Below are 13537 nucleotides of genomic sequence, written 5' to 3'. Positions count from 1 at the left end.
AAAGAAAGTAATTCTGGTGGCCATGGTTGCCAGCGTTGGAGGGGCCTTCTCAGTGCAGTAGAATTTGAGTATGGCCTTGAAGAATGGGTAGCAATGATAGAATGATAAAAAAAGGCTTTAAAGTAAAGGATACACTAGTTTCTCTTTGCCCAGATTTTCAGTCAGGAGGAATGTGCTTCCAGACTGGTTAGTTTTAGATACAAATAGGCATAGGGCATTTTACCAGGGAAACTAACTGTGGGGGTCTGTTGGTGTCAGGATTAACCCTATCAGAGACAACCTTAAATATTTTGTCAGTGAACACTATACCAAGGGGATCTCGATGGCAAAATGCTTGCTTTGTGTCCTCATTTCTCTCTTGACTACTGTCTTTTTACCCAGTAGTCTTATTGAATAATCCAAAAATGTATCTAGCTTCTATTTAAAGACTTACAGAAAAAAAGACTGTCACATTTTTTTCATGTTGATTTGTTTTCATGTTTGTCCCTTTCATAGGTTCTTCCCTGTGTCTACCCTAAAATTGTTTCCTCCATGAGTTCTCAAACATAGAGCAGAACCGGAAGGATCTAATCCTGTAGGGCTGAGAAAGATTACGAGGTCCCACATGAGAAGCAGCGTCCAGTCATGCATGTGGCTCACATGGCCACAGAGTGCACTGTACTAATGAGATTTTACTGGACCTTTTAGGAAAGTGCCTGGTCTGAAGCAGTTTATGATCCACTCTGAAGCCCAGAGTTTTTTTTCCTCTTATACATGAGGCTAACCAGTAATTACCTAAATGTCTTGACAGCTTTACTTTCTTAAAAGTAGAAACTCAGGGACACCTGGGTGGCTCAGTTGGTTAAGCAGCTGCCTTCGGCTCAGGTCATGATCCCAGCGTCCTGGGATCGAGTCCCACATCGGGCTCCTTGCTCGTCAGGGAACCTGCTTCTCCCTCTGCCTCTGCCTGCCATTCTGTCTGCCTGTGCTCGCTCTCTCTCCCCCTCTCTCTCTGACAAATAAATAAATAAAATCTTTAAAAAAAAAAATAGAAACTCATACTTACTGAACTCAGTTTTGACTTTTGATTGAACCAAGTTGTCTCTAATTCTGTCAGTCATTTTTTTTAAATCTTTACTTAAGAAGTGTTCACCTCTCCCAGCCTGTTTAACTGTATTCTTATTTCTATGGCTGTGTCACAGATTCCCCCAAAACTTAGTAGCTTAAAACAATAAACATTTATCATATCGTAATTTCTATAGGACAAGAACTTGAAAGTGACTTAGCGAGATAGTTTTGAATTAGGGTCTCTGAGATTAAAAATCAAGATACTGGCTGGAGCTTAAATCATCTGAAGGCTTGATGGGAGCTGGAGGCCCTACTTGCAGCCTCTCACATGTGGCTGATAACGGGACACCTCGGTTCCTCACTCTGCATGCCGCTCCGGCGGGGCAGCTCCGGTGTTCTCATGACAGCTGACTTCTCTCAGAGCAAGTGCTCCAAGAGAGCAAGAGAAACCTGTCTCTGTGGTCTGACACCATCACTTCTACCACATCCTGTTTACATTGAAATGCAGTCCATACCCATAGGGAGAGGAATTAGAAGAGAGAGTTATTGAAGAATTTGTGGACATTTTAAAGCCACCACTTTGACCCATGAAATTAATAAACCAGCTAATGTATGTCTGAAGAACATCTCCATTACACCGTGCAATTATTAATATTTGGGGTTATTTCCTTCCATTATTTCTTCACACTTTTCTCCACATTACATAGTTGCTCTGTGTGTGTGTGTGCGCGCGCCTGTATGTGTCTGTGTACATAAAAATGTTATATTCTGGGTTTTGGGTTTTTGGGTTTTTGGGTTTTTTTAAAGATATTCTATCATTGGGGCTCCTGGGTGGCTCATTGGGTTAAGCCTCTGCCTTCGGCTCAGGTCATGATCTCAGGGTCCTCAGATCAAGCCCCGCATCGGGCTCTCTGCTCAGCAAGGAGTCTGCTTCCCTCTCTCTTTCTGCCTGCTTCTCTGCCTACTTGTGATCTCTCTCTCTCTGTCAAAAAAAAAAAAAAAAAAAAAAAAAAAACACAAATTTTTTAAAAAAAAAAAAAAAAAGATATTCTATCATTAATGAAAAGATGCTCTATTCCCAAGACAACCTCTAGGGGATGCTGGTGCTTGAATGGGCCCCAACCGCTCTTTCCCTCTCTCTCCCTCCTTTCTTTATGGCAGTAATGGGGGTGAGGTAGACAACTAATGGAAGATAGATTCTGACACACAGAGATTAAGAGAGAAGGTTCTCAAAGCCTTTAGACTTTGGGGCGCCTGGGTGGCTCAGTTGATTGGGCGACTGCCTCCGACTCAGGTCATGATCCTGGAGTCCCAGGATCAAGTCCCGCATAGGTCTCCCTACTCAGCGGGGAGTCTGCTCCCTGGGACCCTCTACGTCTCGTGCTCTCTCTCTCTCTCTCTCAAATAAGTAAAATCTTTAATTAAAAAAAAAAAAAAAAAAAAAGCCTTTAGACTTGATGTCAGATGCCAGGAATAGGACAGAGAATCCCAGGTGGGATCCAGCCCAAAACCCTGTACAGTTAAGATATTAATTTTCATCATCCTCTCTCTCTCTGCAGCAACTACAGTTTCTCAACAGATGGTTTCAGTGGATCAGGTGGCGGTAGCAGCCATGGTTCCTCTGTGGGTGTCCAGGGAGGTGTGGACTGGATGAGAAAACTGGCTTTCCGCTACCGAAAAGTGAGAGAAATCTACGATAAGCATAAAAGCAACGTGGGTGGTAAGTGTGTCATACAACAAATCTGATATTCTGTTTCCCTCTTATTTCCTGTGTTCTTTTCCAGGGATTCCTCAGAACTCCCTAGCAACTGCTTAGGAATTGGGGCCACAATCACATTTTAACTTTGTATTTAAAAAAATGAGGTTTGACTAAAACTCTTTGAGGAGGAAACTCTGCATTTCTCATGGACTTTTCTTAGCAAAGCTTTGCAGAGTTCTCTTGTTCTTTTTAGATAAATACCTTTTTAAAGAAGTGTGTTTTAAAGATTCTATCTGATTACGTATGTTTTATTCTGGAGTCACAGCTGTTGTCAATACTAGTTAATAGGTTGCCATGTTTTTTGACTGATTTATGTAACTATCAAAACAAGTCAGGCAGAACTAGTGGCTAGATTTATAAAGGATGGAAAACTCAGTCCAGAATTAAAGGTTGGCAGTAGCCATGTGTTGGACCTTGGAAATCCTGCCCAGAAATAACTCAAATATCAGGTGTCACTTTGCCTAAAATTGTGTTATTTAAGATTAATAAATTAGCCATAGATTGTTCAAATTAGAAGAGACATTAGAAATCTAATCTGAGGGGCGCCTAGGTGGCTCAGTCAGTTAAGCGTCTGCCTTCAATTCAGGTCATGATCCGGATCAAGCCCCACATCAGGCTCCCTGCTCAGCAGGAAGCCTGCTTCTCCCTCTCCTACTCCTCCTGCTTGTATTACCTCTCTTGCTAACTCTCTCTGTGTCAAATAAATAAATAAAATCTTTTAAAAAGAGAAAGAAAAAAGCAAATTCATTATTAAAAATATATATATATAAGCAGAATCCCTCATTTTGAATTCGAGAAAGCACATTTATCATGAGGGTGCTCAGGACAGCTTACCCACGGTCACAGCTGGAACCCAATCCCCTAACTCTTGGTCCAGTGCACTTTACATTCATGCAGCCCCCTCCTCCTTTTTCTAAGTATGAAAGATGTTTGGTTTTTTTGTTTGTTTGTTTATTTATTTGTTCGTTTGTTTTTAAAAGTAAGCTCTGTGCCCAATAGGAGGCTTGAACTCATTAGCCGGAGGTCAAGAATTGAGTGCTTACTGACAGGCACCCAAGCGCCCTGATGCAGTTCCTTTTTTAGTGATGTACCTTAATGAGAAAAAAATTTTAAGCTGTGAACCATCACCCTCAAAACATGAAGTTTCAGGGATTCGATAAACTGTCTAGAGGTATATTACCCCAGATCCTGCTGCCGCACTGCGCTGCCTCACATTGTGCTGTAGGGCTTCAAAGGTAATTTGGGTCATTGCTGTTAGAGCCCCCAGTACCAGATAAAAAGCACAGGCATCGGGACTTTGGGAATTTAATTTGCTTTTTTTAGAGTGTCCTTTTTATGGCCTGTTTTTTTCTCATGATTAAGAGCCAGCACTTTATTTGGGCAACTCCATCTTTTTGCTCTGCTCTCTCCACACATTAGCCTTTCTTTTGTTTTCGTATACAGCCCAAGTGTTTGATCCTTTTTCTGTTCATTGGGTGCCAGGACCTGGTTTCCTGAGGAAGGTGATATAACCCTCTGTGAGAATCCCCTGAGCCTGCCCTGGGGAACATATTAAAAGTAATGTCCACCTGTATTTTGTAAGATAGGAATTAACAGGGGCGCCTGGGTGGCTCAGTGGGTTAAAGCCTCTGCCTTCGGCTCAGGTCATGATTCCAGGGTTCTGGGATCGAGCCCCACATCGGGCTCTCTGCTCAGCGGAGAGCCTGCTTCCCTTCCTCTCTCTCTGCCTGCCTCTCTGCCTACTTGTGATCTCTGCCTGTCAAATAAATAAAATCTTTTTAAAAAAATTTAAAAAGGAATTAACAGAAATGCCACATCATATTGTTAGTCAAGTGTGTGACACATGTACTTACATGTAGGCCACACATGACCTAAAGGTGCTGGTTTTGTTGTTGTTTTATCAGAGACCTTGAGAGTCGTGTAATTCTAGGCTTGCATTGTGAAACCATCAATCTGTAAATAAATTATATACCATTCTCCTCACAGAAATGCCTCCTGTCTTTATGAAATATTTGTAATAGAATACATGATTTCTCTTTTACCTTCACTACAGAAAATACAGGGTCAGATTTATGGTTTCAATATTATAATTCAAATGGCTGATAACATGCTGCCATCAGATGAATTCTATTTTGTTCTATGCTTAATTGTCTGATCTTAAGCAGTGTTTTAGTCTCTTCTTAGCTGGAGTTGTTTCAGAAGTAGGTACAGTACAAATAAATGACGTTCATGAAGTTGGTCATTCAGCCTGGAACCTCAGGTTGATGCGCTGCGAAGGGATGAGAACCGCACAGTCACCATGGGAGCATGGTATGGCAGAACAAAGACTTCAGAGTTCAAAAGCCACTAACTTGCTGTGTGACCTTAGGCAACCCCCCTTTCCTCCTTGCACTTCGGTTTCTTTAGAGAGATTGGAAATGCTGCAGACTCTTCCAGCTGTAACCCTCATTTCTCCCTCCTTGATTCTTGATGTCACATCTAAAACAGTGCAGCTAGAAGTATGGTCCACCCATCTGCCAGTCATGTTACTGGCTCTTGATGAAAGAGTGAGCTTTGGCAGAATGTCCTCACAGTGTTTCTTTCAGCTGATTTTGTAGTGGTGGTTGTGGTTCCCCCCCACCCCCCACCCAGCAAAACATTCTGAGGAGGAAAGTCAAAAAGGTATCTTTTTTTTTTTTTAAAGATTTTATTTATTTATTTGACAGACAGAGATCACAAGTAGGCAGAGAGGCAGGTAGAGAGAGAGGGGAAAGTAGGCTCCCTGTTGAGCAGAGAGCCGGACGTGGGGCTCGATCCCAGGACCCTGGGATCATGACCTGAGCCGAATGCAGAGGCTTTAACCCACTGAGCCACCCAGGCGCCCCTCAAAAAGGTATCTTAATTAAGGAGGCTACTCCAGGGTTTTACCAAGAAGAGAAACCTGTTAGCTCATTGGAATATTTCAGTGACTCACACTATTTCTAAATTGAATTTAGAAGTTGCTTCCTCAGTGTCAGCAAGGATATACTGTCAGATGATAAATGTGTCTGCTTTTATTCCCAAAGGCCTGCTCAGTCCCCAGAGAAAGGAAGCACTGCAGAGACTAAGAGCAGAAATTGAAGTTTTAACAGATTCCTGGTTAGGAACTGCGTTAAAGTCCTTACTTCTCATCCAGTCCAGGTATGGAAATGGTTCTCTTAGTTCTCATCCTCTCCTAGATGCATCTTTCCTACCCTAGTCCAGGATAGGCCACTCCCTAACACTGGTTTCGGATAGGGGTGAGAGGAGTCGAAAAGATGCAGGCAAACACTTGGGTTAGGTGGGAGGCAAGGTCATTCCGTGCTGACAGCACATGTTCCGATCTTCAGAGAATATGTATATTTGAAAACCTTTTTTCTTTCCCCTTACTTTTGCTCACAGAACTAAAGTTCGGTAACCCATAATCTCCAGCCCAGGAATGGGCCTGGTCACATCAAAGAATCCCTGTAGGAGACACATCACATATCCTAAGTACAGGAAGCTCCGAAGAAATGTATCAGAGCCCCTTCAGGAAGGCAGGATTCAGAAGAAAAGGAAAATTTAAGCAGTTTAAGATTTCTGCTTGAAGCTTAGAATGGGAAATAAATATGGTCAAATACAGTCTACTATAGTACCCTTTTTGCTCCCTCCCTCGAAGCAGGAATTCCAGATACAACCTAGTAGAGCAAACGGTAAAACTGACACCAAGGGGTGGATATCCGTGAAGGTAAAGGACATGTGAAATTAACGTATATTCTGGAATCTATGTTGCCATTATGCGAAAGGCAAAGAGGATTTAAATCATACCTTATTAAAGGGCTGAGTTGCATTCTGATGAAATAGTGCTGTGACTGAGTCTTCGTTACTGGTTTTCTGGAGTGTGCTATCAGTGACATGGGTTGGTGGTTTATTTGTAACAAGTGCAATGAGCTAGAATGGTCAGAAGGGAAATGGGACAAGAATCAAGTTGTTGGCTCAGTGCCCATTAAATATATAGAATCTCTGTCCTTTAATATGGGAAATAAAAAAACCTGAGGTAATTAGAGCAATAACTGAACATGGCACTGAACAAGTATCAGGCCCTTTGCATTTAGTTTTTATTAATTAGATTCTAAAAAGGTTAGTTTTTAATAATTAGATTCTAAAGAATTCTTGCTCTCGTATGGGTTTAGTTTCACTTTTTCCTTTTCTTTTCTTTTTGTTTTTTCTCCCTTCTAGAAAGAATTGTGTGAATGTTCTGATCACTACGACCCAGCTGGTTCCAGCTCTGGCCAAGGTTCTCCTGTATGGGCTAGGAGAAATATTTCCTATTGAAAACATCTATAGTGCTACCAAAATTGGTATAGTTTCAGTTCTGTTTCTTGTCACTTGCCTTACGTAATACTTCATAATTATAATGTACTTAATTACTTCTCAATCCCTTAATTAGACACTTTATATATATCTCTCTAATATTCACAGCAGTCTTTTCCTAATATTAGTGATGGGCCAGTTCAGGCTTAACAGTTGTGTAGCTTCCTCAAGGCTCCACAGCTAGTAAGTTACATAAACCGGATTCAAATCCAGGTTTGTAGGACTTAAAGTTTATCATATTCTTTCCATTTATAATAATTGAAAGGACATAATATGTAGCTTGGAAATCTACTTTTGCCTCATCCCAGATTTATTTTTATCTTCCAGAGAGAGTGGTACAGTATAGTCTAATAGAAAAAGCACTAGATTAAAAATCAAAGACTAAGCTGTATACTTAAAACTGTTTAAATTCCTCACACCCATTCAGATGGCTGCCGTCAAAAAAAGAAAAATAGGGGTACCTGGGTGGCTCAGTCAGTTAAACATCTGCCTTCAGCTCATGTGATGATCCCAGGGTTTTGGGATCGAGCCCTGAGGTGGGCAGCCTGCTTCTCCCTCTCCCTCTCCCTCTCCCGCTCCCCCTTGCTTGTGCTCTCTCATTCTCTCTCTGTCAAATAAATAAATAAAATGGAAAATAAAGAAATGCGGGGGGGTTACCTGCCTGACTCAGTCAGTGGAGCATGCAACTCTTGATTTCGGGGTCATGAGTTCAAGCCCCACATTGGGTGTAGAGTTTACTTTAAAATAAAGTTTAAAAAAAATAAGAAAGAGAAAGAATAACAAGTGTTGACAAGGATGTGGATAAATTGGAGCCCTTCTGCCTTGTTGGTGGGAATATAAAGTGGTAGGACTACTGTGGAAAACAGTATGGTGATCCCTCAAAAAATGTAAAAAAGAAATATGATCAGCATTCCCACTTTTGGGTATATATCCAAAAGGATTAAAAGCAGGATCTCAAAAAAATATTTGCACACCCATGTTCATAGTAACGGTATTCACAATAGCCAAGAGGTGGAAGCAACTCAGATGTCCATCAAATGATGGATAAACAAGATATGGTATATACATACAGTGGGATATCGTTGTGCCATAAGAGGGAAGAAAATACTGTCGTATACTACCACATGTGTCAGCCTTGAAGACATGATGCTAATGAAGTAAGACAGTCACAAAAAGGCAAATATTGTGAGTTTCTTAGACTCATAGAAACAAAGTAGAATGGTGATTAACAGAGGCTTAGAGAAAAGGGAGATAGGGAATTGTCGTTTAATGGGTATAGAATTTCAGCTTTGTACCATGGAACGTTTTAGAATAATGTGAGTATACTTAACACTGCTGAATTGTTCATTTAAAAATTGTTAAGATGGCAGATCTTACAGTTTTTAGTAGAGCTTTTTGAAAAGAAAAATAGTAATAAGGACTAGAATTCAGGGCACCTGGGTGGCTCAGTTAGTTAAGCATCTGCCTTTAGCTCAGGTCCTGATCCCAGGGTCCTGTGATCGAGGCCCACATGGAGCCCCGCATCGGGCCTGCTTCTCCCTCTCACTTTGCCCCTCCCCCTGCTTGTGCTGTCTCTCACCCTCTCTCTCTCATGAATAAAAAACATCTTTAAAAAAGAAAAAAAGAACTAGAATTCAAGTCCTGTCTCCCCCACTTACTGGTTCTTACCTTAGGCAAATTACTTTATCTCCTGACCCTCAGGTTTCTCTCATAAAATGGGAAACTTCCAGAGAGGTTGTGAAACTCAAATGGGACTGTGTATATGAAGGTACTATTTAACCCCTAAAAATGTATTCAGTACCAAGTATGGGAAAGAGTAGGTACTCAATAAATATTTGCTGAAATAATTAATTAATTAATTGGCACCAGGTTTATACAAAACCAACTTGTTCCACTAGGAAGGCAGCAGAGTGTGTCACTCTGCTTCTTGTGTGCCGCACATGGTCAGAAAAAGAGGACTCTGGCAGCCCTCTCCTCATCTCTCCAAACTCTTACAGTTCCTACTTCCCTGTTGTTACCAAAGGAGAGGGTCCCTGGAGTTTGAAGATGAGCTGTGGTTATTCATTTTTTTTTTTTAAATCTACTACATACCTGTTGATCAGCTTTCTCCATAAAATGTAGGTCTAATTTTATATGTTTATACACACACACACAGTGTGTGCTCATACCCCGGGACCTATGGAGGCAATAAGCCCACCAGGTCCTGTTGACAGTTTTTTTCTTCATTCATTCACCAAGTATTTATTGGTCACCTTTATCTGCAAGACATTTTTCTAGGTACTGGGGATATAGAAGTGATCAAAAAAGACAAAAATCCTTGCTCCTAGTGGGAAAAAGCAGTCAGTAAACGAGTAAGTTAAGGAAAACAAACCACATACATCAGATGGTGGTAAGTGCTATAGCTAAAATTCAGGAAAAGAAGGCCATGTTTCAAGTAGGGTAGTTAGGTATGCCTCAAGGAAAAGCTTTCTCTCTCTCTTTCTTTCCCTCCTTCCTCCCTCCCTCCCTCCTTTGCTTCCTTCCTTCCTTCCTTCATTCCTTCCTTTTTTTGAAAAGTTAAGCAGAGACCTAACAGAAGTGAAGGAGTTAGCCATTAGCCTTTACCTGGAGAAAGAGCATGCCAAGGAGAGAGAACAGCCAGTGGAAGAGGTTGGAGGCGTGTTCAGGGGAAGAGCAGGGAAGGAAGAATGTTGGAAAATAAAGTCACGAGAGAGCAAAGGAGAGGGTGGGGAGAGCCTGCAGGTCCTTGTAGATTATTTTAAAGACTTCAACTTTTATTCCAATAAAATGCTATTTTTAGGTTTTGAGCAGAAGACTGACAAGAAATGACTTGCCCATTAAATGGGATTTGTGTAGGAGCTTGAGGAGGATAGCTAAGAGGCAAATTGGGAGGTTATTGTAACAATACAGCATGAAATCCTGGATGGCTTGAAATAAGGTAGTAGTAATGGAGGTGGGGATGTAGTCATATATGACGATAGATATGTCTGTGATATATATAGGATATATTATGAAGGCATTATTTTGACAGGCATTGCTAGTAATTTGGATATGGGGTGTGAAAGAAAAAGAAGTTAAGGAAGAGTCCAAGGATTTTGGCCTAAAGCAGCTGAAAGGACGAAGATGCCATTTACTGAGATGGAGAAGGCCGTGGTAAGAAAGATTAAGGGTCTAGTTTTAGATGCTACGTTTGAAATAATTATTAGATAACCACGTGGAGATGTCAGGTAGGCAGTTGGATATCTGAATCTGGAAGTCAAGGAAGAGGTACTGGCTGGAGACGAATAATGGGAAGTCTTCGTGTGTGTGCGGTTATTAAAAATGACTGGATAAGTCATAAGAATGAATGCAGACAGAAGAATAGAGATCTATGAACTGAGCCCTGAGTCCCTCTAATATTTAAATATTTGGATCTTAAGGTGGAACCAGCAGCAGTGTTAGAAGGAGAAGTATGTGAGGTAGGAAGAAAAATGAGAATGGTGTCTTAGAAGAAGACAAAGGGAGAGTGTTGGACTCAGATTTTGCTAATGGGTCAGATACGATTGCTACATGGAGGCCATTGATAAACTTGACATGCAGTTTGAGCAAAGTGATGGGAGTGACACCTAATTGGAATGGGCTTAAGAGAGACTGGAAAGAGAAGAGCTGGAGATGGTAACTATATGACACTTTAGATCAATTATAAAGAAGGACAAAGAAATGTAGTAGTAAGTGGGGGTCATATGGGCTCAAGAGAATTTTTGAATATAAGAGAAATTTATACAAAGTTTATATGCAAGTGATAGTGATTCACTAGATGAGAAAGGATGATAGCTGTTGCCTCCTGTGTGTCTCACATTGTGAAGGTGCTAGGAATATAGCAGTGACAAAAATCCTCTGTCCTCATGGAACTGACCTTCACTTCTTGGTATGAGGGTAACTTGGTTACCCATATGAGGAGAAAAGCAGAATTGTATTCCTTTGTGCTATTTGCAGAAATAAGTTCCAGATGGGTAAAAAAACAACATGAGAAGCAAAACTTTAATTTTTAGAAAAAAATACAGAAGAGTATCTATGGCCTTAAGGTAGAAGAGGATCTTATTTAAAAGTCAAAAAAAAAAAAAACAATTTTAAAAACAGCAACAACAAAATGATCATTTTAATTGGATGATGCTCTATTTTATATTGAGTGAAAATATAAAGTTGACAAAACAAACCAGACTGGTAGAAGATAACTTGCAACTCTTTTACTTGTTAATTTGTGTACAGAATCTGTAAAGAACTATAAATTATGAAGCAGCAAACAGCATTTTAGAAAAGTAGACAGAAACCCTGGAACAGTTTGTAGAAGAGGAAAATCAGAACACCAGTAAACATATGGCAAGTTCCTTAACCTCACCAATTAAGGACATGCAGATGTCCTTAAAGTGTGATGCATTTCCTATTTATCAGATTAACAGGAATTTAAGTCTGGCAGTGCCAAAGTTGTCACGGAAATGGGAACACTTAACTCTGATGGAGATAGCCTTTTTTTTTAAGATTTTATTTTTTAAATAATCTCTATACCCAACATGGGGCTTGAACCCACAACCCCAAGATCAGGAGTTGCATGCTCTACCATCTGAGTCAGCAATGCGCCCCTGGATATAGCCCTTTTTGGAGAATAGTTTGACAATGTGTAGTGGTTTGAGATGTGCATAACCCTATGATCAAGTAACTCCACTTTTAGATAAATACACTTTAGTACAAGGCTCTGCAGACTATAACCCATGTGCCAGATTCTGTCCACTGCCTGTTTTTGTAAAGTTTTATTGAAACATAGCCATGTCAGTTCATTTCCATAGCTACTTTCACACTCTAGGAGCAGAGTCCAGTAGTTGCAACACAGCAAAGCCTAGAATATTTACTGCCTGACTCTTTACACAGAAAGTTGGCCCACCCCTGCCCTTGAGTAATTTTCATGTACACAAGGAGACATGTGAGGATTTTTTTGATGCCACATTGTTCATAATAGAATACAATTGGAGACAGCCACTCTGTGAACCTGTCCATGAAAAGAAAATAATCGCTGTATCCAAACAATGGGATGCTATATGACAGTAAAAAGTGAATGAACTAAAAGTACATACATCCTTAAGGATTAATATGGGAGACGATATTCAACACAGAGACAGTGCAGGTAGATATGTAAGGTGTGTATCATTTATCTAAAGGTCAGAAGTGTTCACAACCATATACCATATATTGTTTATGGATATATACTCACAGAGAAAGGAAGGGTCAACGGGTACACGGGAAATCAAATCTGTAGTTTCTCATATTCTTTTTTTTTATCTAAAGCAACTGAAAGTGTAACAACATTCGACAAAAATGGGGCGGCAGTAGGTATACGGGAGTTTATTTTTATTCTCCTTTTTCTATATGTTGAATTATTTCATTTACAAGGGATTGGGGGAAACCCACCCCCCTTCATGTTTTGCTCTCGTGGCCACTGCCTCACTTTGTGTTTCATAAGAACCCAGCGCATGCACTAAGCCTTTCACTCCTGAAAGGTAGAAATTCTGTAGTGCTTGTTATAGTGAGTTCTGACACCCGAAGGCTCATCAGATTAATGGGAATGATTTTATTCCCTCTGACAATACATGTTTTTATTTGGTAACTATTCTCAATCTCATTTCATCCAGAGCTCATTTGCAAAGCTGTGGGTGGGTACCTTGCACCTTGGTAACTACAATGAGAGACTTGAGGCTTTGCTTGTGAGATGGGAGCAAGGAGAAGAAATATTTGATTTCAGAGTTATGATTCTTTTTTTTTTTTTTTTAAACTTTTTTTTTTTTTTTTAATTTATTTATTTGACAGACAGAGATCACAAGCAGGCAGAGAGGCAGGCAGAGAGAGAGGAGGAAGCAGGCTCCTTGCCGAGCAGAGAGCCCGATGCGGGGCTCGATCCCAGGACCCTGAGATCATGACCCGAGCCGAAGGCAGCGGCTTAACCCACTGAGCCACCCAGGCGCCCCCAGAGTTATGATTCTTTTAATGGCCACTCTGTTACCTTGGACATTAAAAAAGAATTCTCCAAATTGTTTCTGAAAATCTCAGAAGTGTTTTTGATAGGGGAAGCCCAGAAACTTAATATTCTCCAAAGGCTTAGTTGGTCTTGCAGTTAGATTCAGCTGTTTGATGTTTGGTAAGCTGAGTGATCATTGGCCATATCCTCCTGAATGGAAAGCTCATCTTCAGGATTGTTTGCAGAGTGTAAAATGGAGGAAGTTTATTTACCAACGGTACAGGAGTCATTTTTTTAATGTAGCTACTTCTTCACTGTGAGCTGTTAATAACTCTCTCTGTCTCGTAATCCTTTTAGAGGAGACATTCCTAAATGTGTTTCGTCCTTGACCATTA

The 13537-nt window shown here is 40.6% G+C and overlaps 1 protein-coding gene across 4 annotated transcripts in view; it reads left to right on the top strand.

The window, feature by feature from the left end:
- Nucleotides 1-13537, top strand: part of LOC111143064 (EYA transcriptional coactivator and phosphatase 3) — a 107105-nt gene that overhangs the window by 85469 nt on the left and 8099 nt on the right. For 3 of the 4 annotated variants that reach the window (XM_022496511.1, XM_022496508.1, XM_022496509.1), the window contains 3 exons: nucleotides 2607-2767; nucleotides 5851-5965; nucleotides 7022-7143. In XM_022496511.1, coding sequence (XP_022352219.1) covers nucleotides 2607-2767; nucleotides 5851-5965; nucleotides 7022-7143 — 398 coding nt within the window. Of the gene's footprint in view, nucleotides 1-2606; nucleotides 2768-5850; nucleotides 5966-7021; nucleotides 7144-10187; nucleotides 10727-13537 lie in introns of those variants that run through there. The other variant, XM_022496510.1, reaches the window with a different exon arrangement.

The sequence above is a fragment of the Enhydra lutris genome, unplaced genomic scaffold, assembly GCF_002288905.1.
Source record: "Enhydra lutris kenyoni isolate GAN:26980312 unplaced genomic scaffold, ASM228890v2 scaffoldscaffold9, whole genome shotgun sequence".
NCBI classification, from domain to species: Eukaryota; Metazoa; Chordata; class Mammalia; order Carnivora; family Mustelidae; genus Enhydra; species Enhydra lutris.
Note: the sequence above shows the minus strand (reverse complement) of the source record. Positions and strands in the feature narration are given on the sequence as shown.